Below are 26,220 nucleotides of genomic sequence, written 5' to 3'. Positions count from 1 at the left end.
CACAGATATTGACGATATCTGGAAAATGCGCTCTCCAATGCCAATAAAAGATGGCAGTCAATCGCAACGTTCTAAACAAATACACTAGAGTATTATGACGACAATTGGTGTCACCTTGATCATGAGGTTGGCTCATCGTCGCTCTCATGGCGATCGCGCGCACCCCCATCCGTTGGCCAACGGTTTATGACTCAGTGGGTGCTATCATTCGTTGTGACGTCATCCAGCAAAATGGCGGCGCTAGTGAATGACGTAAGTATCACGAGCAAAGGCAAAGAGGTGGGTATGAGAGGTACAACAACGCACAACGCCAAACCCAGCGCTAGCGACAGCGACAGCTTGCCATATACACACCCGCCGGGAGGAGGTTGACTATACATGTATATGTAGAGACTGCCGGTCTCACCTTGGACATACAAATGCTCACGTGTGCAACTCAAAAGGGTGGGCTTGCGCGTATTAAGTATTAGGTAGAGTGGTGTTAACCACAGCCCGCTCGACTATTCCGTTCGATTTTTTCATCATTAGAGTTTTCAATAGTTTTTTGACTATTGGACAATCCGTAGCTATATCCGTAGCGAATGTTCAATATCTCCTCGGCTATTAGTCACTTTTAATATTCTAGAAAAGTGGAGGAATCGTCGGCAAGTCCCCTCCACTTAGGCTGATTATCGAGGACTTTTTTCACTTGACGCTACGATATTTACTGACTAGTGAAGTAGATAACAATGTTCGATATGGAAAATCAAATGTGGAAGATAATCGATGGTTATCTTCAAGTCAAAAAATAAATGAATTAATGAAATAATTTAAATGCTATGTAACCACCAGTAATAGATTAAATAAAATGATTTGTTTTTTTACAATTATTAAAGATTGAAGCGAACGATATTGAGAAATAAATCTTAAAGGAAAAACGTTATACCAGAAATACTCAATATCTCAGAAAGAATACTCATGGATTCTCAAGGCCACTTGAATAGAGTCCGCGTGCAATACAAAAGAGCCGCGCCACAACGGGTCAGCCCTTCTATTATTATCGAGAATCTGCACGCGTCCGATAAGATTCTGTCGGGTTTCGTGGTAAACTAAATTAATAATTGGCCATCTCTTGAGGGGTATATCGATGCGAAACAACGGCATTGGATGTTGATGACAATGAGGCGCTATTAAGGACAGGGGGACGAACGTCCTTGTTTCCGCAGATGCTTTCAGGTGACGATTGATTGGACGGCATTGTTGCTCAGTGGCCACCGGAAGAACAAATCATTTAATTGCTAATTGTAATCAATTCAAGACCGTTTTTGCCTCAGGGATTACTCGGATCTTACGAAAATTATTTGAAAAATATAATTTATTAGAAGAATAAAGCGAAACGAAATTAGTTTCATTTAATTTATTGATTAATAATATTAGTTGAAAAATCTGCCAAGGCCGGGTCATTTCAATTCGTCTAGTCACTGTCAAAAAGTTTATGTGGAATTAAAGAACATGAATTATAATTTCTCTCGAGTATGAGAATGCTTATACAAGTGTCTCATTCAGTGGAGTTAGTGTCATTCGTCTCCACAGCCCTCTGTTGATTATTAAAACGTACAAGCACGCGCAATGGTGATAAAGCGCTTACGTGGAGGAATGGCTTTTCACTTTACGACTGTCCATTGTATATGTAAAAATACAGGCAAATATTCCTGTTCATTGTTATTGGATTTTTTTTTCAACTGTCGGTTAAAGAGCGGAGAGGGGACAGAATAGTATAGCAGTCTAATGGATAGCCGAGGGATTATAGTCATGGGAATATTTCAGAAAGGGGGACAATATTCCCGGTGTTCGTTGAATATTAATACTCGGTACTTATGGCGCTTGCCATAATTGGAGGATTCTAGTACATTGTGTAGAAAAATATGATGCAAATAGAGAATATAACGATGTGAATGAAAATTAGGGGCAGTAAGCATTTTTAAAAAATGGCTAGCTCTATTTTAGCCCTTTAGTTAATTCATTAAGATGAAGTAATTATTTCTTAGTGAGGAAAAAATTTATTCTGAAAATTGTCATGTCTCAGCTGTCACGTATTAATCGAAATAATTCTGTTATTTCTTCTGATCCCTTCCACCGCAGCCTATGAGTATCACAATGTGCGTGATTTCCGTGACACGCTTCATCGATAAAAATCAGTCTTTTGGGATTTAGTGGAAGGCTATCGTAACTCGTCATAATTAATCGATCGGCATATTTTTCGGTTATACGCCGAGCTCATTAGACCCACTATTCTCGAGAATTTGATTATTATTTAAGATAACTTAATCCATCTTCCTGCTGCGTAGCACCAAAGGTTATTCTCAGAGGTTATTTATGGGATATGATACTTCATTTAAGAGGACTATCGCCTGGAACTTCGTCATGATTAAGTCAACACCAGGCTCATATCAACCATTTCACCGCCCATAAAAATTTTATTCATTTAATGTTTTCAAAGAAATAAAATAAAAAAATATAATTGTTATTTTTATTTTATTCATCTCTATTTTATTTAGAGATAAAATAAATATTATGTAAAAATTGGAATAAAAATAAATGAAAGTAAATAGTTATAGAAAATTAATTGAGTTATTGTTCTAATGAATGAGTTGAGTATTCCTTCATCCATCGGATCTAATCAATCTAACAGCGTGAGGCGAAATAACTCAATGACTAAAATAGGCCCATGGAAATCGATAATGCAGAGAGTGTGCAAGTGTGAAGGAGATATTACAATCACCTTCAGCGCTACATAAATCTCGTTAGTTTCCCGTGATTTGCCTAATCCTGGTGAAAACCCGTTTTCCAGATTTCCACGTATGATTTGATCCGAGTACCGGGTACCGGGTGAGAGTGAATTGGAATTTTTCCGCCCCTGAATATTAATTTGCATGGAAAAATTAATGCAAATTCGATTTTAATTCGGTCATTCATGAAAAACCCTTTCATATTTTTTCTTCCTTTATTTTTAGTTGATTGGAGATTCCAAGTTGTAATTGTATTGATAACTGGTCGTATCCGAGCCGTCTTAGCAAGTTTATAGTAGTCGTTGTGATCGCAGGGTCAGGCCACCGGAGTATATTTCCCAAACATTACATCAACTGTGGTTTTTCATTGGCATACTATATTCGTGACGAGTAATACCGATACAAATTCGTCGAATTAAAATTCTTCGTAAACAATGGTATGGATTCCAGCAAAAATCTGACCCGGATCTGCCCTATTCATTACCGACCCACGCATTGTTCCAGGAAATATTTGTGAGGTTTTCCAGGGAAATTGGGAAGTACGTCGAGTTTGACATTCACTTCATTCTCTGGTAACTTGTAGTGATAAAATAACTTTGCACTGATGAAAAAACTAAAAATTATGTGCATACGGGAAAATTCGATGGTAAATTTTTTAGAAACATTCCTTGTGGATAAATAAATCATTGAAATTATTATTTTTACAGATTAAATTGATGGCTCAGAAATGTTTGAAAATTCTTTCATTTCATACTGATATTAAATTAAAATTAATTGATTATCCATTGTTCATGTCAAAGCTGTTAACTTTCAAAAACAAACAAAAAAACAAACTAAATCATTTGCTTCTTTAATTTTTCATTACTTGTATCAAATCACTTATCGTTGATTATTATATACAAGATCCAATAGATGTCAATTTTCTGGTTCAAAGTAAAAAATTAATCAATTGATAATTAATAAATGTTCGAAAAAGGAAAATTGTACGATATAAATTTATATAATCATCAGTTGTGTTTAAGCCTGAATGAGTAATTCGACACCAGTAGTTTCAATATAATGAGACAACGACGATGAAACGTCAATGGCCACACTTCCACCATCAATTCCCCGAGCCAAGTTCGCATGTTACAGCTGTACAGTTTGGAAACAACCACCATTGTTCCCTGGAAGGAACTTGGCCAATCATTGGGCACTTAATCTGCATTCCAATAGACAATTGTTAAGAACCTCAACAAAGATATTTGACCGGTAATTGTGGTCAATTCCAGTCCCATGCGAAACTCGTATAAATTATTGGTGCGAAATTATTTAATTATCCAAGCTACTGAATAATCCAAATATATTTTCTTTCATATTCAATTTCAGAAACAAGAATCTACTTTTTTATACTTCAAAATTATTAGTTGCATCAGAAAAAAAAAACAAATACGCTACGACCCACAAATTCACCGAATGTGCCAATAAAAAAATATTAAACCCGCTGAGAGTAAGCAATATGAAGAAATCAAATTCGTGGTATGAGCCAAAAGTCGCCCGCGGTATCCCCCTTTTTCTGTACTGAATTCCAGTTACGTGGGATCGATTTTCCGATTCCGCAAGTAACGGGAACAGTAGCCAAAGAGAACTGACGTTTTCGGCGAAAAAAAGGGAGGGAGGGGGGTAGATGGGAAATAGGATAGAAAATAAAAGAGGAGGAAGACGATGTCAGGAAGAAGAGAAGGCTCAAACCAGCGGTGCAACGCGATACCCTCCTCTTATTCCTCCCCAACTGCTTCCGTCTCAGTTTCGCGGAGAATCGTCTTCTATTGCGGACGACCACGCGTACGCTTTTATCCCTTGAGTATTTATTCCACTGGAACGTATACATCCGTCAGGTGGGCCTTTGACGCAAATTATCCGCGTTATCATTTAAGGACAATTTTACCAGCACAAACACCTTTTAAAAAGTTGACAAAAATTTCTTAATTCGCATCTTTTTTCCCGATTTTTCCCAGTCTCTTTTATTTGTCGCCCTCCCCTCGTGTCCATGAGTGGGCGCCGAGACTGAGATGGGCTCATACACGCATTACGACATCCAGTGGTTCCCAAAATGTGTGTCACAGTGTTCGAAAAAAAAATGCCGTATTCATGCGGAGGGTGAACTATGGTTACAGAAATTTGTCCAGAGCATTCAGTAATGTTTTAAACAGGAACAATATTTTAAAAACATTCCACGTTAAATTTCTTAATTTATTTTTTCGAGCTCATACATTTGTTTTTTTTTTACATAGAAAATTCTCCTCCCCCAATTAAAAGCTCATATTTTTCAAATGAAAATGTCACTATCTCAAATAAGATATTGCCTAATGTCAGAGCCTGTCATATTCGCGAATGAAACCCTGAAGATGTCATAGCAATCCAATTATAATCCGTTGAATCAAGTAGTGATGGAATAGACGAAATGATAAAAATGTCCGGGTTGTAAGAGAGGTGCGACTAATCAATAAACGAAATAACTAAACGGCGAATCATATTGCGAAAAAGAGAATGCGTGAGGTATTATAAGCAGAAGATTCACCGAAAGAGAAGTACCTACATATATGTCTATTGATCGTTCATTCATGTCGTTCTCTCGTGATACTTCCTCGATCCCGCGCGACTACATTCGACCGTTATAGACGACGACGAACCGCCGCCCTCGATTGCTGTTCTACAGCCCTAACCTACACCGAGACACAGGCTTGCCAACTGGGGCTGAAACAGCCATGGGGCAGTGACGAGTCACACGTGGATGAAGAAAGTTATTTGTTTGTTTTTTTTTTTTTTCAATTTATTATTATTTATTAAATATAATTCGGGTATTCGATTTTTTTGCTATAAATGCTGAAGGAAATTTTTCAACCGCAGACAGCAGAAAAAAGATATCCCTCTCGTTTCAGTGAAAATAAAGCTCCGTCCTTTCGCTGCAGGTACAGCTACACCCCATGGCTAATTACCCTTGATGTTATTAATTAACGATGTAGCTCGCGTTATAAACTGTTGAAAGCCCACGGGACAATACCACAACGTGTGACCGATATTCCCTTTTTCCATTTTCTTTCATTACTCCTCGACCTTTCAGCACTCCTCATGTTGGATAAAGAGATGAGACAATGGATTTCTCGAAGATGCGAGTGCTAATAGGACAATAGTCGAGAATTTATACTATGTGCCATTCACAGTTTGAGAATTATGATGAATGAACCATTTGTATTCAAATGTATATGAGTAAAATATTTCCTGATTATAATATTGAAAGTTGCAAATGGATCAATCGAAAAGATACAAAAAATGAACGTGAAATTCAATTTACAAAATTTCATCTTTAACTAATAATAAATTATAAATTTATTCATTTAACTTTTTGATTTGTCAAAAAAAATATGATTATTCATTAATATTGCAATATTGTTGTGAATATCTACCGTTCGGTGTTTGAGTTTATTTTGCAATTGTTTAATTTTTTAAAATAAATAATTTAATTTTCAATAAAGAAAATAATTGTTTATAACCATTGTGGTTTAGCGGTCAATTTCGATTTTTTCTACTTAATAAACAACCGTTAATCACTTGAATATGTCCATTTTATTGTAAATTCGTGAAAAAATTTCAAGGAGAAAAATCTAGCTCCGTGCGGACCACTGTTTTCCCCATGCAAGTGAATATTTTTCACACTCACTGATCAGTTATAATCTGTTATTAAATCGTTACAAGTCGAGGGGCGGATGTGCAACGAAGGGCTTCACAGTTGAGTGAATGAAAACCTTTTCTTCACGATAATATTGAATGGTTATCTGTGTTGTATAATTAAGAGCCTTCAGTAACGATTCAAAAAACTTGGACTTTCAATGTTTTGTAAGATACAACATATCAACTCATTATCATGAGGGCTTAAATAATCTCACATTCAATATTAAGAATTCAAAGATGACAACCCGCTAAGAGATACAATTACTCGCACATATCAGGAAGAGAATTCTCGGTAGAAAATGAAAAATAAATTCTACAAACTAACGAGTATAAGTGAAAATAAACGAGGAATGAGAGCCCCTGGTTCGTCCTTCACGAAAGGGCAGCAGCAAATACCACACGCGTGGCTTTTTACTGTGCTCTATACGTGGACGAATTCTCGAACGCGCCGTGTTTCGACCTGGGAAAACTAGTCGATGCGCAAAGCAAACCGGAGTAATGGCCGATTAATGTCGTCCCCAGTGGCTAACCTCCTTTTGCCTACCAGCCAGTGTGAAACTAATAAATGGAGCCGTTTTAGTAATTATTCACGGGGGGTTAAATATTGTCATGACCTAATGGTATCACTGGAATGAGAATGATTTAAAATAATTGCGATTTGAGGAATTTTTAACGTGAAAAAGTCCTATCAAATGTTATCTATTTACTATTGATTCAAAGTCGAGACAAACACACTAGCTTTAATCGTCAATATCGTTGGAACGCATAGGACGATTTAGGAAAGTTTCTAAAACTCCCTCAATCGCCTCACCTGCCCCCGTCCCTTTCATCGCAATAATTTATTCACCAGAAAAATTACACCATTCTCAAGAACCTAACAAATAATAATTTTTTTCATTTAAAAATCCCGCCAAAAGTAGCGCTATGCAACCACCGCGAAAATTCCCGTCGCTCCACGTCGACGGCCTGCTATTTTCGTATCGCATGAATGTTCGCGAAGGGCGCCTGCTCCCACCCGTCCCCCACTCCTCCCCAAATCCTTCGACAAGAGGTTAGACCACGTTAGTTGCATATTACACCCAAAAAACGCACTTTTTGATGAAACGCAGAGTGATATCCACAATTCTGCGATTGGTCCGCCCCCTCGCCCTGGCTTGCCGACCTTCCCTAGGTGCACTGGACCCCTCATCACTAAAACTATTGACCAAAGATTCCGGCATGTATCACAAAACCCCAAGAGCCCCCACAATCCCTAATTACAACCACATTCATTTCTGGCAAAATTATTTCTTAAATTCATCAATTATTTAATCATTTTCACCATCATGTGGACTTGAAAATTAAAATGCCATTGAATACTTGACCGCTCACAACTATCCAAATTTCTCCACCAATTTCATCCATTTGAATTTATTTTTTGGCATTCACAAAACTTTCATTTTATCCAATCGCTGTCTATTGTCTAAGAACCATGTTAATGGGGTGTCTAAAATTCAGCAATATATTTTTCCCATCCACTTATTCAACAAAAAAAAAAATTCCAAGTCTAAAAATTCAAAGCAAAATTCCCACCCTTTAATTATCCCCCCAAAAACTATTGCCAATTACCCAAATTATTAAATCCATCCATAACTCGACAGTCAGATGGCACTCACCTCTAGAGGGAGGCAGGGGCTGGATGCGGCCATGTTCCTACATGCGTTCAAGCCCTGTGCCCTGCTGGCGATTCCCGTGATAAATCACCCACCCCCCAATCACCACAATAACTCCACAAACCAATATCACCCCCCGTACCCCCTGATCACGGGGCAATTTACCCCTGACAACCCTGGCAATCCGGTCTTCCTCGTCTTCCTCCTCGTCGCCCTCTGACTCGGCCCTAACAATCACCACCACTTGATTAACAAACACAACCTCCTTCTTATTCAGCTCATCACACACACCTCTCGGCACATCAACCACCACTGTACCACCGGCGCATAACATCCGATTCCTTGATGTCACCACAACAGCCCGTGTACCTTCCGTCTTCCTGAACGCCGCCACAATTCACTTTATTTATATTAATTAATTCTATTTACACACTGTGAAATTCCACTTGATCAATCCATGGCACTGCTACCTAACTAGTGTGTTTATTTATTTATTTATTTATTTATTTATTTATTTATTTATATTTCATTTTTTAATCCGTCGACCTTCGTCGTCTCCACCGCACTTTTCCCCGCCACATTGACGAACTACTTTTTCCACCCCCAAGTGGACTATGCGTTACTCTCACACACTCTCTCTCTCACACACACACACATATACACACACACAAACGCGCGATTTTGTTCTTCCCAATCCTTCGAGTTTATTTTTTCAAATTTATTTGAAACACTAACTCGCTAACCAGCACAGTTCGCGTTCGTAATTGTCGAACAGTCCAGTTCCGTCTGATGATTAAAAAAAAAATCACCCCCGGTAAGGAGCCGTTTGTCCGATCGCAAGAGAATCACTCACTACCTACGCGAGCATCGAGCTCGTGGGGCCACAGCGGGACGATCGCTCGACTACGCTCTCTCGTTCAATCCCCCACCATTATCAAAAGCTCGGGGGCACCCCTCGTCCACCCCACGGCTTTTCTCTGTCCGGTGCAGAGGGTAGGAGGCGCGAGGGCGTAGGTTTGTCTCGCTCGGGGCTGCCTCACGCGGTTGGGCGCTGTCTCACTTGGACTCGGGGTAGGGTGTCTTATCACCCTCCGCAGCGCGCACCCCGGGCGACCTCTCACTCGGTTTCTATCGCACTCGCGCAGGTGCGACTCAGGGCCGAAGGAGAGGGATGGGGCTGAGGGAATTTCACGATTTTTTCCTCATTTATTAATAATATTTCTTTTGGTATTTGTGAATAACGATGAATAAAGTGCAAGTAAATAAATAAATAAACTGAATAAATTTAGGAAAATTTTCGGTATACGATGATCCTTTGATAAATCATAATTTGAAAAAAGCCCGCGAATAAAGCAATTCCATCCCAAGCGTTTTTCGCTCTTGTGCTACGTTTCCCAATCCACCAGATGCCAGCAGGGGGTTAACTAATAAAGATGGTAGTAGTCTGGCGTAGATACACAGTAGTGAAGCTGCATATTGAAGCGTGTATGTTTCAACCAATACAGGGGAGGGTGTCCCAGGCATGCGCCCAACCGTTAAAAATGAAACCCAAGTCCAGCCAGTGAAACATAGGAACGTTGGCTGGTTATCCAGGGCCCGGTGGCAGAGAATCGTCACAGCTCGTTGTATTAATCATACGACAATCAATCTAAAAATCCTTTGACCAGCGTTAATCCATTCATCCCATCTTCTCCACGTGCTACAGTTTTCGTATAAAAATTGGGGCGAGATGCCTGCGAATCACCTCTTAACATTGAAAAACTTCCTCGGTAATCGGTAGAGTGAAATTCAAATAACTTGCCGCCATTTTCAAGATACTTTTCAATTATTGTAGCATTTTAAAAGATTTTGCTGAATTTATCTAATGCTAGTTTACTCAATTCATCATTATATTTTCCTTCACCCAGGGATAACAATGAAATATCAAAAGTTCAGGGCAGGGATCAGATCCACGGGTTATTGAATCGCCGGGCGGTGTATGCACGACGTCCATGTTTTCTATGGGAGAAAATAACGAACAGTATGGGCAAAGAGTAACGATAAAAAAACGAAGCGTCAGTCTTTGAAGAATGGAGAAAAAGGGGCAGACGATAGAAGTGCGCGAGGGGTGGTCTCTGGGTTTCTGGGGTTCGGTGGCGAGGCGAACTTCGAAAAGGCTGGAACGGGCGAATGTGGAACAGTAGGTCAGCGCACTCCGTGACCCCCGCGGCCTACCCCTTCTACTGGGCTCTTCTATTACAACCTCTCCCCCTTCGCCCTCACTAACCCCAGAATTTCTCTCTCGCACTTGGATTCCACTCAATGCTCTTCCCTCTATCGGGCTGTCTCTTTTCCTCCATCACATATACACAGAACGTGCCCACCTACCCCTAACTGATTGCGTTATACCGAGAGCATTCCCGAAGAAAAATTCTATATTAAAGGGATCGAATGTTGTGTTTTCTCCTGACATTGTTAAGATTTTTTGTTTATCAAAGGATTTTTCGTTAAATTGAATTGAATTATATTTAATTTTTTAATTACCATTAATTATATATTGTCATAGAGATTTGCATAAAATTTTTACGGAATTAAATACTCAATAACAATTTTCCTCGTAATTCCATTTGACCTAGAATCTAATAAAAGTTTTCACGCACTGTACCGGGAATTTTAGTCAAAATTTTCAACAATAGCCCTGACAAAAGTCTTTCTGGGTGGAATATTTCGCTTGAGGTGCTCGAATTTGATACGCTCATTCACCCAGCGAGCGTTGCAATCCTCGGAAACAAAGGACAGCCCTGATAATGACAGTTGCAGTTGTAACTTCGAGTGAAAGGGCTTCGTAACGAGAGAAATGGAATTCAAGTTCGCGATTCAGCGCATTAACTCTACAAAATTTATTTTTTTAATATTTTTCAATTATTCCACTTTGATTTAAAAATATCAAATCAATTAAAAATAACAGCAATGATGATTAAGAATAAAATATAATAACATTGGTATGAATAATTAGGAAAAATTAGTTTTGTTCAGTGTATTCTGGTAAAAGTGGAATATTTAGAGGAGAAAAAAATGAGAGAAATAGAAAGTTGAAAAAAGGGGTAGTCAGTGATGCCACATTTTTTCGAACGACTCAATCCTAATTTCCCGCGGAAGAGACATGTCCGTCAGACCCCCTTGCCGCTGTTTTCCACTCGTTGCAATTCAGGAGGGGATCCGATTATCCGGACGGTGTTGGGACTTGACACGAGCGGAACAGCTCCGTTTCGTAATTTCCTTCGGAAATAGTATCCCATTCGACGGATATTCCCCCGACTGCAGGTTCTCGGCTCTCTTCACCTGTCCAACGGATCTCCCTGCCTGCGTTGCACGATGGTGGCCAGTGCCAATTCGCCATGTTGATACTTTATTCAATTATCACATACTAATGCAGCATCCTAAATTTGTGGCTTTGTCGTCCCCTCAAAAATTCACTGAATTCAATTAATTCACCTCGAAAGTCTAAAAGAAAATTATGGTTATTCATCTCGAAACTAATGAGGAGAACGTATTCGAGTGTTGTTAAATGCCAGTAGTTAGGGTCCTCGACCGGCCAGACATGAAATCCCAGTCGATATTTGGGCTCGCAGGTGCAGAAAACTTGACCGAGTTCGGGATCCCGGGTGCACAGTGCCCTAGATTTACTCGAGACCCCTGCGTTATATCCGCGAACGTGGTGAAATACAGCCGTTGACACTACGAGTAACGCAAGGGGAGGGGTAAAAGCCGCTGGTTCATCCCCATGGCACCAATGTACACCGAATAAACAATGGGAAATGGAGAGGCCGACCTCTTGTGAACTGCCTTTTTAAAAGTAACCCTCATCATTTGAGGCACGCAATTTCATGTTCTGGATAACGGATAGAAATCGGAGGGAGGTATGCCCTTTTCCCTCTACTAGGGCAAAATAATTTCGCAGAAAAAAAAACCCTCATTTCCCGCAATAAGAAAAAAAATAATCCACCAAAAAAACGGCTGAGAGAAGACAATGAATTCAATGAGGTGCGTCGGTGGTTGACAGATGGAGATAGATGCCCATGAGAGACTCATGATAAAACTGAATAAAAGTGGGGGAAGTGATTCTGCGATGTGCTATGACGAGTGAGAGAAATGAGAGAGCGAGGAAGGGACGGGCTCAACTCTTCTGCCGGCGGCTTTGGCCTAAATATGAGACATCAAACTATTATCCCCCCCCCCCCCGCCCGCTCCCACCATAAGACAGTTCTGCTTATTCATAATCTCACTCTCTCTCTATGTCTCCTTAATTTTTTCATCCATCAACAGGGCAATAATATCACTCTGTTTGTCTGCTAAGGCGGCATTATTCATTGGCCCTGGGACGTGGGGGAACGATTTCCGGGCCTGCGGATGTCTTTGTTTGCATGATTTTGACGGGACACTGTATGGCACACCTGCCAACTCACGCAGGTGGCGCATCTTCCAGTGAAATCGAAAGATGAATATCGGAGACATGAAGTGAATAACTCATATTGAGGAGAGTTGGGGATTTTGAGAAATGAATTGTTTATCGGGAGGGGGGATTGTTTATCTGTATGGAGAGAGTAATTCAGATGGGTCCGTGTAGGGAGGGAGTTAGTTTTTTGAAAAAATACTGACTTTTAGATGATATTTTACATTTTTTCGTTAGAAAAATTATATTATAGTAAAATCAATGAAAATTTTTTCCAATATTATAGCCCGCAGTTATTGTCTACACTAAGCTATACTCGGATTTAAGTAATTCTCCCCTCGTCTCCACTCTCATTAATCGCAAAAAGTACCAAAAAATTCATATTTTATCCCTCAGTGTTCCCGCATTATCTCTTTGAGAGCACTCTTGAGTGACGCCATCATCGCGAAAGTGAATTGATCACACGTTGACAGGGAAAATCGATGATGTAAATCGATTAGCCCCTGCTTCTATCCGTTGCGTAATTATATTGCATCAGGGAAATACATGAGACCGATGACCTTATGTCCATACACTGTGGGCAATGTTCAGTAAAATTACGGAATAATTTGTGCAATTGCCAATGGCGAGTGAAAGAGAGGGATTTTTATGTTCATTGCTGGATGAAACACAAAGTTTTCACGTATTTTTTCCCAAAAAATGAAATCTTGGAAAAAAATTGTGTTTTTCTGTGCCCGAAAAAAATTAATAAATTGACAAATTTTTAAACGTTTAGCAATTTTTATTCGATTTCTTATGGTGTATATTTTACCATTATTTTTCATATACGAGTAGTACAAGGCGCCTCACTCGTCTCCTCTCATCTCCATTAATTTATACTTTGCAGTATTTATAATGGAGATTATATCTGAAAAAAATGGTAGGCGCACCAGCGTGTAAAACGCTGTACGCTAGGGCGTGAACCCATCATTCGTTATTTATACGAGTGACATGACGTCATTGAAGCGGTCTTTGATCGATCAATCGAATGATCCGATTAAAATCACGAATGTGAGAATTATTCGTTCGGCTCAGAAATAGTATCAGCGTCTCGCCGATAATGTATATATATAGAGACGGTTCTGCGCTGGTAGGGGGCCGGACATGGCTGTGTCGCGTGATGAAAATTCTGTGAATCCCTGGATGTACAATCGCTCATCAAGAACAATTGAGAATTTCCAGTTTGATAAATTTGTTGGGCTATAATTTTTCATTAGCAAAGTTTAAATCAAGAAAATGCAATGATTTAAAAATTCAATGCAACTGAATTCTCGAAAGGACCTAAGAATTCAGTTCAGAGAACAACCTAGTTGATTATTGATTTCTAATTACTATTCACAATTCGTCGAGTCGGACGATGAGAATCTGATGGAAATCTCAAATTCAAGCTGTCTGCCCATGAACCTTTCTTCTTTATTGAAAAATCGGATGTCAGATTCAATGATTTTACTTTGCACATTAATTTTCTCAGTTCAATCTATTTATCACACACGTGTCTCGTAGTGAATAAAAAAGTGTCTAGCGAAGTTTTTTTTACGACTGCAGACACGTGTGCAGCATTTCCACAAGTTTCTACGTTTTTTTTAGAGTTGGATGAGATGGCCTGTTCACGTACAGGAAATCGGGACTTTTTTTAATTGAGAGAAGTAAGGTAAGGAGGGATTACGCGAGGCTTCCTTAGGGCATATCTCAGGATTATTAAATTCTTAATTGACTACTGGCGATATTGATTTAACGTAGCCAGCTGGGCGAAAATAATTTTTCTCTCATTGTAGATTTCCAAACATTTTTTCTTGGGGATTTATTTCATGACATTTTGAAATTAAAAATAGGCTCAAGAAAATTTTAAGGATTCAAGAGCCAAATTGTTGAATGCAAAGAGAATCAAATTTAAATAATGTTGGAAGGATGTTCCCATTGTCGAAACGATAACAGCTTTTAATGTCCCATGCTTATCGCTTTCGTTTATGTAGCTGTTTCTATATGATCCACACCCCCATATACGGCGTGAGTTCCAATATGATGGGTACGAAAATGAGGGAGGTATACTCTCGAGGTTGCAGCCGGATTTTTTCAGTATATCACCGGAGAAAAATTTTTTCATGGATAATGTTTATATTTCGCAACTACTGACGTAAGCAGTTACAAAATTCTCGATATATATTAAGAAAAATTGTCTAAAAACTAATAAGAATAAAATCAAATATTCGTCAATAATGCGTGAGAAGAAAAAAAAATCAATAACTTATGAGAATGTAATAGATCGAATGTTGAAAACTTTTTTGTCCGGTATTCCAGCGGACTAAATTTTGGGTAGCTAACATTGTCTTGGGATAAACCTTTAGGGAAAATATGTAATGGTAACTAGTTGAAGGAAGAGAGAAGAGGGTGTACAACGGGCGACGCTCGGACGAAAATGCTGGAGAGGGTGAGAGGGAGGAGGGAGAGAGAGAGAGGTGGCACGCGCAATGCGGGTATTGATTCACGGCGGCGGGCAGCAGTGGCAGGCAGGCGCCCCCGAGTCGAGTTGAGTCCGTCGACTCGTCTCCCCCAAAATTCCTTCCAACACAACTTTTTTTTATATATATATTCTTTTCTCATCACTTTATTTCCATTCGCCTCATTCCTTCATCCCTTTATCGGGCAGACGCATTTTCAGGGAAATTTATTTTCTCACTGCACTTTTGTGAGAAATTCTTCGAAGGGAGAACTGGCTGTTATAAGGGGAACCGCGGCTGGCAAGACTATGTATTTTTTTACTATGATATTAAAAATTTTGCAATTTTTAGTTGATGCAATATTTCGAGGAATATTGAAATTTTTCATTTTGCTAAAAAATTGAGAATTCCTGCTCAGACTAAGTTCAACGTCGCTTCTCAAAACTACAGCCCCAGCTCGTTCTTTTTCCGAAAGAATTTTTCCATCACAATCAGCATCGTCGATTGTTCAAATCCTCAAGAGAAAAAAAAATGAAAAATTGGGAGATCACGGTATTGGATCGATTCTGCGTGGTGACGTGAGTGAATGAGTAATGCCCTCCAAACAGGGGTTGGAATCTTCGAGATAGATTGTTGGAAATACAGTAGTGGATGTTGGAGTAAAGTCGTGGGCTAACTGGGAGTGGTGAAGATGAATGATCAAACGTTAGTGAAACTTTTCGAGAGATTAAAAACTAATACCTGACATGAATGAGAGAAGAAATAAGTGCAGAAATGCAAAGATGCTCATCCCATAACGTAATATTTAAACGAAAAAAATCCAGTTGTTACCAGTAGATAAATAAATTATCAATAGATAAAGACTCGAGTAGAAGGTAAAACTGCACTACTTATTATTTATACATCTCTCTTGGTTGTGAAAACGATTGGCAATTCAGTCTACAGTGATGGCTCGAGCGTGTGCGGTCGCCACGGTGAAGATCAAAGGTCATAAGGGGATACATCTCTGGTTGCTGTGCACGACGGCAACGATGTACGTAATTCATGAACACGAGAATGCCTTGAAGCTGTACAACATGGACGAGAAAATAGTGGAAAATTGAAACGAAAAATTTCCCGAGAAAAATTCTCCTTTAAAAGGACAAAAAAATCTATTTGATTAATTAATTAGATGAATCATCTTGAATAGCTTAAAATCATGAATTGTATCCGGGAGAGTTTGATGAGGTGCCTACACCGAGAGGAAATTTCAATTAGAACTGTGGGTATCGGGGTAACGACAGGGCCGGGGTTTTCTAAAAATAAAAGCTAATGGCCAAACAATCGAAGGCTAATCGATAAACGTTATGAACAAAGCCAAGTAGTTTTTAGAGTCACTCCGCAGGGTTATTCTATGTTCCTTCTTCATCAACTGATTGTAATATACATTTTTGTTCGTAATATTTCGTTTTTACCGATCCTCGGTATCAGTTGACCGCCTGCCTATGTCGTCATTTTATTAACCCAAGTAATATCGGTAAAGTGGGGCTGTGCAAGTGGTAGTCGATAACAAACCATAAATGACCCGAGCTGTGAGTTACCGAATTTTATGTTTAGGTTTCTATCAAAGTGATTAGACTCTTCATTACCGACAGACCCAGATATATATTTACAGGATGTACCGGCATCGTGTCGGTAAGCAATAAATTCATCAACAAATGGAGTTATCGACAGACACGATTTTAGCATCGGACGTGTCTAACCCTACATTATCGACATAAATCTCCCTTCCCGCCTTGATGAATAAAAATATGTAAAAAAATGGAAACGACTCACATGATATCACCGAGCTTGAGGCGTGTTTGAATGAGGGCACAGCTCTTGTGATCACTAGTTGTGACAGCCCTCCGGCGCCTTGTGTATCTCGGTGCATCGGATGGCATGAGTGAATTTTCCCCAGGGGTCCCATGTTGCGTGAGGCCCGCACCGACACGCACCAGCGGACTACTGCCACGCCGACGCGTAGACACGTGCCGGCCTCCCACGCTTCCCAGCATCCTGATAACAAATTCAAATTCATGAGCTGTTGTCATTGAATGTTCAATCAGAAAATGTTCTGGAAATCAATAAAGTTAATCCATTCTTTCTTTTGAGCTGAAGAGCAACAGCAATGTCGTGGATAAGAGATATTTTTAAGTAAAATACCATTTGGTTAATGAGGTTAGGTTGACTGGCTTAATCATGGCAAATCAAGGGACTACATAAAGTCACGCGATCCTCGTTCGTACACGGTTACCTTTACGTATATTTACTCGCCTAAGAGAAGGAAAACTCAGTTCGGATAGTTGATCGTTTTTCAGTGGTAATTACTCTCCAAACTACATTTTCGCAGATCAACATAGAATGAAATGCAATGGGTGCGTAAAAATTTTGTCATAGGAGGGACCTTTGAATGATTTTAAAATACATATTGTCAGAAATAGTAAATTATATTATTAGAAAATATTTTCGTAACGCACTACCGACTTGTAAATTTAGTTAAAAGTCAACGAGTCTGACGAATTGAATGGCGTTGGCTAAATTGCCCTAGCTATATTATTTCCAAAGATATGAACGAAAAACGCTGTAATCCCAAATCCGGGCCCTTTTACTAGAAGAATCGCAAATGGGCTCCAAATGCCCCGAATGGCATGCCACGTACTTGGTGGTGTTTTGCGGTTCAAGTCACTCCATACGCGTCAACAATCTCCCCTATAATCTCTGATATTAAGTGCAGGGACACAGGCAATTTCACGAGTCAAGTCGAGTCGCAAGATTCTAGTATTAATGTATTCTGTAAATATCAACAAGGAAATAACAATTATCTTCAATTGTCCGTCTAATAACAGTTTGATTTTTTAAAAATCAGCCATCTTTGTAATATTGTCATTGTATATAATAAATGAGGGGAAGCGAAAGAGGCGGGAAGCGTTGTTTTAAAAACTCTAATGGCGGTGATAATCCCGTGAATTAAGATGAAACGGTTTCGGCCAACTTTTGATTACTGAAAGTGTAAAGTGGAAAAAGTTGGGAGAATTACAGTTTTATTCTCGAGGTTGTGCGTGACTTCGGCTTTGGCCGTTCGTTCTTGGGGTGGCTGATGTGACGGATTGCGAGTTGACTTTAGGGCGAGGAGGACAAACGAGTCCACAATGCGGGTTGATTACCCCCGTAATGATTGATATATCCTTCACGGATCAAGTGGAAACGGGAGCAACGAAATAATGTGAATTATTTTGATAATAATATTAATCGTTTAGGTATTTTAGGGGTGTTGGACATGACATCCAACTCCATGACATCAGTTATGGGAGCGAACAAAAGTATTTTGTGAATTTTCATAAATTCTTCAGTCACAAAATATCTACAACTAGTTGAAATACTAAATAACCTAATCCAAACTGTGGCGAAATCATTTTTTCGGTGTGGCAACTTCATTGTGAAGTATTTTCTCCCAGAACCAAGGTCTATTTGGAACATCAAACTCAGAAGACTGTCGAAATACACTTGGCCCTAAAGTTATTGAAGTGGTGAGTTTGATGTAGGTTATTCAAGTTGCTGTAGTTGAATTGCTGCGTGGCATTGTGCATTATGCCCCCAGCTGATAGAGAACAGACTTGCAGGGAAATTCTAAAGTCAACCTTCGCCCGTGCTAAATATTATTAATCGAAATCAATCAGACCTTATACCAGTGAAAACTACTTTGAGGAAATAAATGAGTTGTCTCAATTTAAAAGATAATTATTTTTAAAAAATTTTAAACAAACCTAAAGCGATAATCAAATGAAAAAAAACTGACGAATTTGAAGACCCGCTTGATATTCCACATTGTCCATCATTATAATCATCGTCGACTGTCCACCGCATCAAATATTCATGAATCCCAGCAACAATAATCCCATCATCTGAATGAAGATTTAATTTCTATTCCTCCCCCCGCCCCACATACGGTACTGAATATTCATCACCGAAATTACCTCACATCATAAAACGCTGCTGTGACAGTAGGCCCATGTACAGTTCAGTGCATCAAAACCTAATGTGTCAGTTAACGAACGGAAAACACGGATACCAGATGTTGATTAAATCATTTGAAATTGATGAATCAACTTTTGCAAACATCGGTGTCTCTTTGAGGCCATGTGTAGCTGAGGGATAATTGAATAATGTAGTTGACAAAATTGAAACATGAAAGAACAGGATTCGGGAAACGATACAATAGCTCTCGCTTGGGGAGATGTAGCAGAAGGGCTAATTGGCTGGGCAGACATATTAATTGATCAAAGCGCTTGAGTCTGGCGATGTCGATGCTGTCATGGTTGTTGCATCAAGGACAGCCAGTAAAACATCGGTGAGCATGAAAGACAAAGAGTATTTCATGTAGAAACGACGTTCGCCAGGAGAAAGTTGTGAGAGAGAATTTGCCGTCTGACCATGTGTTAAAAAAAAGTAAATGTAATTCCGTGGCTAAGATCGGAGGGGATAATGATAAAAAAAATTATCTAGTAAATAATTTTCACTGGGGGGAGTGCACAGAGGTCACTGGCTCCCATTGAGATTTTCGGATAGCAACCTGTTGCTAGGCACACGCCGGGAGCTCTTATCCTACTGGTCTCCCAGCAACAGTCCAGCTACCCACGTCATGGTCTGACTCAACCGATATGTCTCTACTGATGAGTGTCTACATGCACAGGCGTTCTTCTCCTCACTCTCTATGCTACCCAACGGGGCCAACTATTGCATAAACAGTTCATTTTTCCACGTAACATCACTGGACTCAATAAATCAACGCCTTATAACGACGTTACGTTACGTTACGTTACGTTACATGATGTCACTTCTTCCAACGGAATTCTCCAAGGAATGAGCCGGAATTTTTAGCCAATGTTTTTTTTTCTACCTATCTCTCCGAATGCGCGTCTCACGCTGACGGACCCCACTGTTTTTTCTTCTCTCAAGGGCTAACAGTCGATTCCAATCAACTCTCTTATATCATTCACAAGCAGCATTTCCTGCTAGTCACGTCACAGAGATTCTTGAAATGCCCCTAGCTCGTTATATCCAAGTAATTCCTGTCGCTCGCCACTCACGTCAATCACCTATAGATGTATGCTGCTCTCATGCTCACTAGGAGAAGATGCCATGGTTGACGTAGCAGGTAGTGTAGTCCCACCCCTCCGGGGATACTTATCGATATAACTATAGCAAAGGCCCTCGCAATTATTCCGAGTGCAGAGCATTGTGATATTTTCTATTCTTTGATGTTCCGAGGACCACTTAATCGCCTCTCTCAAACCAACCCAGTGGAGTAAATGGTGAAAATTCACGTCTGTTACCCTCGGGGGTTCAATATTTTTCCTCAGGAATTTCTCCTTTCTCGCCCTCCCCCCCATAAAGATTAATTCCGTGACTTCAATAATGGTCGACATGGAGAGCTGCATGATGCAGAAAAAAGAAATAAAATATGCGAAGAAATATACTAAAAATCGATTGGAACAAGTCTAGAGGTCAAAGACCGCGCTCATACTTGCGAAAATGCCGATGGGATCAATGGGGAATAATAGGTCACCACTTTTATGAGCGCAATAAACGGCCAATCGATCCGAAAGCCCATAGGAGAGGATCCGTGTGATGATTGATGGGTCCGGGTGTAAGAGAACAGCTGCCAGTGTTCCAGACGGACAGAAAAAATGCCTGACTAACGTGAAAATCGATTCTCCTCTTCCGGTGTTATAAAACGAGTGCGATAGGATTGTATAGGCTGGTAGTCGTCTGGTGGGTCTATCGTAGGAATTGTGGCTCGAGCCGACACATCAAGCAGATATTGTGGAAAAGCCCAAAAGATGCCCTCGAGGCATTTGGCTTTTGTATTTTCCTCGTTGAATTTTTCAGGGGGAGGGGATGGAAGTGACGAAAATTTCAGGGAACAAATTCTATTCACGAAAAAATAATGGAGTGATATTTCAAGCACGTAGCTACGTGGAATGCTTCAATTAAGACGAAGAAAGTTCAGGAGCGGAAGAGAAATGTTGCGGGATACAAGGAAGCTTGAAGGCAAACTTTTCAATTCGCGAGAATCATTGATTTCCGAAACAGCAAAGGTATTTAACTACAAGTAAATTTTAACTACAAGAAAATTCTTTCACTGTATAAATAGTTAACTAATAGCTCTCATCTGTGATCGATCCATCCCTCTATCATCCAAGCTGTAGATTCTTCTATTGGGAGGAGCTGCCAGTAAACCCCCGGAAGAGGAAAACAGTTGAAAATGCGGCTGGAATGGCTCTAATACCCTCTGCAAATATTTTTTCAAGCGTTCAACATGAGCTTTGCATGCTAGACACCAGTAGCTCATTAGTACATGTAGCTCTGTACCTCAGCTCGTTATCTACCACTTCAGTTCTTCCATTCGATCGTTTATACGTCAACCGGGACAATCGAGATAAGACGACGCACCTATTGATTTTCCGTACATTTTTTTTCGTTCTCTCTCTCTCTCTGCCTCAACTACCAACGTATCATTCACGTATAAATTTACAGTCTGATTGTGGTGAGTGCGGGTGGTGTAGATGGCCCGTCGGATGGGCATTTGGTTCACTGGGGTACTCGGCTCGGTCGTATACCCGCTCTAATATCGCGTCACTTCCGCATGGAATGTTACGGTTGCACTGCCATTGTTAGGAAAACCCCTCCAGAGTTATCATGATACCAGAGATCGCTGATATTGCATGAAATATATGCGTCGTAAATTGTTTCATAGGCTTGTAATAACAGAGCAATTCGCTACGTCTCATGCCAATCCCGCTTTTATTTTTTCCTCAAAAATCTCCATGCACGGAGACTAATTTTTCACAAATATGATAATAAATAAAATATAACAAACATTACTCTAAAAAATGACGTTAAATTTCTTCGTCTTCAATTTTTTAATAATGACCTCCATTATGCCTCAATCCAGATACTCTGCTCCCCAAAAGTTTCACAATAGGATTCAAAAAATAATTCAACCACAACTTGAGATGTGCTTTACACCCATATTCAAGTCATTCCCCAATCTACCCGTGAATAAGTGCATGACCAGTCGCTATTCCCTATGATATATCTCCCAAGACGGGGAGGAGAAGGAGGAGGAAAGAATTCCTCAGGCTCATGCATTTCGATCCGAAACTCGCGTGTACGTTTGGTAAAAGCTTCTGGGCAGCCAGCCACGTATAAATTTTGCTACAGTGAATCATCCCCAATTCATCACTCCATGATTTACGAGCAAAAAAAAAACCAGCCCTGAAAGAGTGAAAACACCGGTGCTTAGCCCCGCCAAGATAGCACTATCACTCAATTTAATGCGATTTATCATCCCCGAAAATATTATATTTTATCATTGGGTATTTATATCATGCAACTGAGAAGCGCGAAAACTCCTTTTACAAAAATTGTTTGTTACCGGCGACAGCCACAGGGGGTCCAATTAAAATTCTTCCTATATTGAATTTAGTCTTCTTCATTTCCGTCTCCGAGTTTTCAGACGCGATTTCTCTTCGGTATTTCAACGATACAAGTGTTGAGGAAATTCATATCTAAATAGAGTATTAAAAAAAAAGAAATATACCCTTGGCGTTCTATCATTATTCAATCGGTAATTTATACTTTTCTGACTGACTAATGCTTTTTTGATCAAAAATTAAAATTTCGTGAAAAAATCATTGTAAAAAAATCGAAAAAAAATAATGATTTCCAATGTGATGACGGAAGTGCCTCTCCATAAAATCAGTCTCCCCGGGAGATTTAATATAGGAACAGCCTCGAAGGGATGTTCAATATGTATCCTATGAACTTCCTTATTAAATTTCAACTCAACATCTTCCGTTCGTCCTCTTCCCATCATACATAGCGCATGTGTACTCCTCAGGACTGTGACATCCTGTTCCATGAGTGAAGGATGATTCAAAAATTTTTCGGGTCAAGTTTTTCGTTGTTTTTCACGTGCTGTATGTAGTACTTTTCCTCACATTTTTCATGCTTAGCCGCAAGATTTCTGATTACATGCGTGCCTCGTTGAGATAAATAGCGATTACTTGGAGGGAAAACATTGCCTCGATAAAAATGTCGTGAAATTGAGTGATGAATGGTATTTCGCACTGGGTTGATGAAAATTTTTCTTCTCGTGGCTATCGCTGACTATCACCATATTTTTTAAAATTTTTCACAGAGGCATTTTGTCGAGCAGAATTCTTGAGTATTATATATCACATATACAACACCTACGCATAGATACCGAAAATTTAAATGTTATATTCCCAGTGGTGCAGCGCGTCCGAGTCCTCGTACACCAGAAAACGGGAGAGTGGTGCAGCAACAGGGTGCTCATAAATTGCTCTCACCACCCATTTCACGGGGAGATTCCAATGCTCTGTCTCATTTACACCAGGGATACCATCCTTCCCTCGATGCAGTCTGGCATCGTGGAAATTTAATATTCCCTCCCCGTCATTGATTTTGTTTTTCTTCATCCCCATCCATTGTTCCCTTTGTACGGGTACTTTTAGAAATTTTACATTGAAAACTCTTCGCCATTGGCATAAAGCCCATCAGATAAATGCAGTGATTGGGGAATTGATTAAGTTATTGAGTGAGAAAAAGGGGAATGGGTCCTTGCATCAATCGCATGTGGAGGTGAGATTGGTGAGGGCATTGTAATAATGTCAATGTGAAATTTCCGATCGAGTCGCACCACTCACGACGGGGAATAAACTAATCTACCTTTCTCTAGTGTAATTTAATTGAAATTATCCCGTTTCCTGGAATTCGATGGAGTTATTCGACGAATAATGCGATTTCTCAATTAAATTGCATTGGATATTTTGGGTTGTTTAAAGCGTTCCAAGATTCTTTAAAAATATTAATTTAATTTAATTATAATAGAATTAAATGTTAAAACGAGTAGAATAAAGAACAAAAATTTAGGACAAGTTTTTTGGCTAGAGAAGAGAGAAATTAATTTGGAAAGCTATCATGAACATGACCCACGCCTAGGTGAAACAGACTGTCTAATTTCCGTATACGATGACATTCAATTTTGTAAAGCCCTCGTGTGGTTCTCAAATGAAGTTAATGAACCTGGAGAACCGGCGAAAGGTCACGAACTTCCGCGCCGTAAAGAACATTCGTTCTCCAGCGGAAATTGCTATACTCGAGTGAATGGGTTCGTCTACGCATTCGATCTAATTTTCCGGAAACATCAACCTCGTATATAACACGTTGATTGATGTTGTTGGGTTTATGGACCACAGTGAATTGTTTCATTTAGCCGGTTTTTTGCGAAAAATGAAAAATATTGGTAACGGGTGAGGAAATATACAGTTGAAAATGTCAATTGAAGATGAAAAAACGTTGATACCTTCATCGCGAGGCAATACTCAACGCCAACTTGTAAAAACTCGATGTTGACAGAGCCAAGGCATTTCATCAACCCTTCGACTGGTGCCATTTGACCGAGAAACAAAGTCCCCTCACGTTCACGCACTACTGCCCTGGGAATTCATCTCTCTAGTATTTCATCCAGAGACTTTCTCATCCAGATTGAAACGCCATAAAAACATCAAGAATTCTCCCTCCGCTTCTCCCGGATTTACGAAGAAAAATGGCTACATCATGAGAAGATTTGGGTGAAACGAGAATGAAAGCCAATAAGATTAGTCCAGTGTGACCAAAAGCCATCGATCGTTGATTGAGAGGAAAAAGAAGAAAAGTTTTTCGATAAAAAAAATGCAGACGAGATCGTATTTAAAATATTTTTTTGATCCTTCCCATGAGTGAATAATTTGGCCAATGAGGAAGTATAAAGTATTGAGCTCTAAAGCCCTCCCAATACCCAATTACGGATATTTTGTTTCAGATGAATTTCAACTGACAGCGGCTTTTATTGCTATTACACCCCAATTATTCTCAGGGCCGAAAAAAAATGAATTTTCGGAACGGAAAACCGAATAATAATCATTGATGTTGATATTGATTGACAGCTAATTCCATTGCAATCGCCATCAACCAAGTGCCAGTAATGTCAATGAAATAACTCTCTGGAGGGGTACTACAACCGCGGCATTTGTTATTAAATAACCGGTATTAACGAGCTACGGCCACAATGCTGTATGCAATTCGGTGGTGCCGGCTTGTTCATTGTAGCGAACTTGACGGGGAGAGCAACAAGTCTATCGGCTATCGATTTCCGAGATGACTCCTCTGCGAGGTCAATAAAAAAACAGATATAGGTATACCCGAGGGACTTGGCCTTAGATTTTTTTTTTGTGAGTAAAAAATAATGTTTTTTTCTCGCATTTCTTACACATGGGAAGGTTGTATTGGCATGAAGAGAAATGTGATTTTCCTTCAAACAAATCAAAGGGGTTAGGCTTGGATTTTTTTGGGCGAGAAATCAACTTTTTGCGGGGGCATGGTTTTGCAAGCCATGAGCAACCCAAAGCTATTACTCATTGCATCAGAACCCTCGAATGAATGTCGGAAGTACGGGATGTTATCTTGTCTGTCCTGCAGATCTATCTCCCTCACGCGTACGTGAATAAATGTCCGACTACCGCTACTCTGGTCAGCTACCATTAACTCACCGTCCGTTCTAATTACTTCTACCACATGCCTCGTTTGTTTATATGGTCAACAGAGTTTTAGGTTTATGAAAACTACTCTTTGGATTAGAGAGGTGGAGAAATGAGGGACGGTAGAAAAGTGAATTTTACTCAATAAAGTTAACTCGCTGCGTGTGAGTTTCATCTAAAACTTTGGGCGGGAATCCAGTTTTCAGAGGGTGGATTTCTGGATAATTTACCGGGGTATGGAGGGATCACAGTAGGTAATAAGGAAACTTTGAGGTGATTTAGAAAATAATAAATAGGACTTTTTTTTTAGGAGAACTTTAAGACCAGGAAATTTGTTGAGTATTTACTGTTCATATGAATTGTTTATATGAATAATTTGATGGATAGTGGCATGAAACAGAATTAAAATAATTACGAAACCGATGAAAAGGACTCGATCCATGTAAAGTTATTCAGTGCACACTGTGTTTACCTTCGCTCCCGTCTCATTCAACTACCGAGAACTTTGGTTATTTCATTGGAAAACTTTTCTGCTAATGACATTGCTAGAGTCCG

General features: G+C 39.6%; 1 protein-coding gene across 9 annotated transcripts in view; it reads right to left on the bottom strand.

Moving 5' to 3' along the window:
* Cac (cacophony) overlaps positions 1-26,220 on the bottom strand; it is an 81,368-nt gene that overhangs the window by 44,713 nt on the left and 10,435 nt on the right. For all 9 annotated transcript variants that reach the window (XM_064127654.1, XM_064127661.1, XM_064127657.1 and 6 more), the window contains exon 2: positions 16,856-17,077. In XM_064127654.1, coding sequence (XP_063983724.1) covers positions 16,856-17,076 — 221 coding nt within the window. In that variant the 5' untranslated portion in view covers position 17,077. The remainder of the gene's footprint in view (positions 1-16,855; positions 17,078-26,220) is intronic.

This window comes from Diachasmimorpha longicaudata, chromosome 9 (genome assembly GCF_034640455.1).
Source record: "Diachasmimorpha longicaudata isolate KC_UGA_2023 chromosome 9, iyDiaLong2, whole genome shotgun sequence".
Lineage (NCBI taxonomy): Eukaryota > Metazoa > Arthropoda > Insecta > Hymenoptera > Braconidae > Diachasmimorpha > Diachasmimorpha longicaudata.
This window is presented reverse-complemented; position numbering and strand designations above follow the sequence as displayed.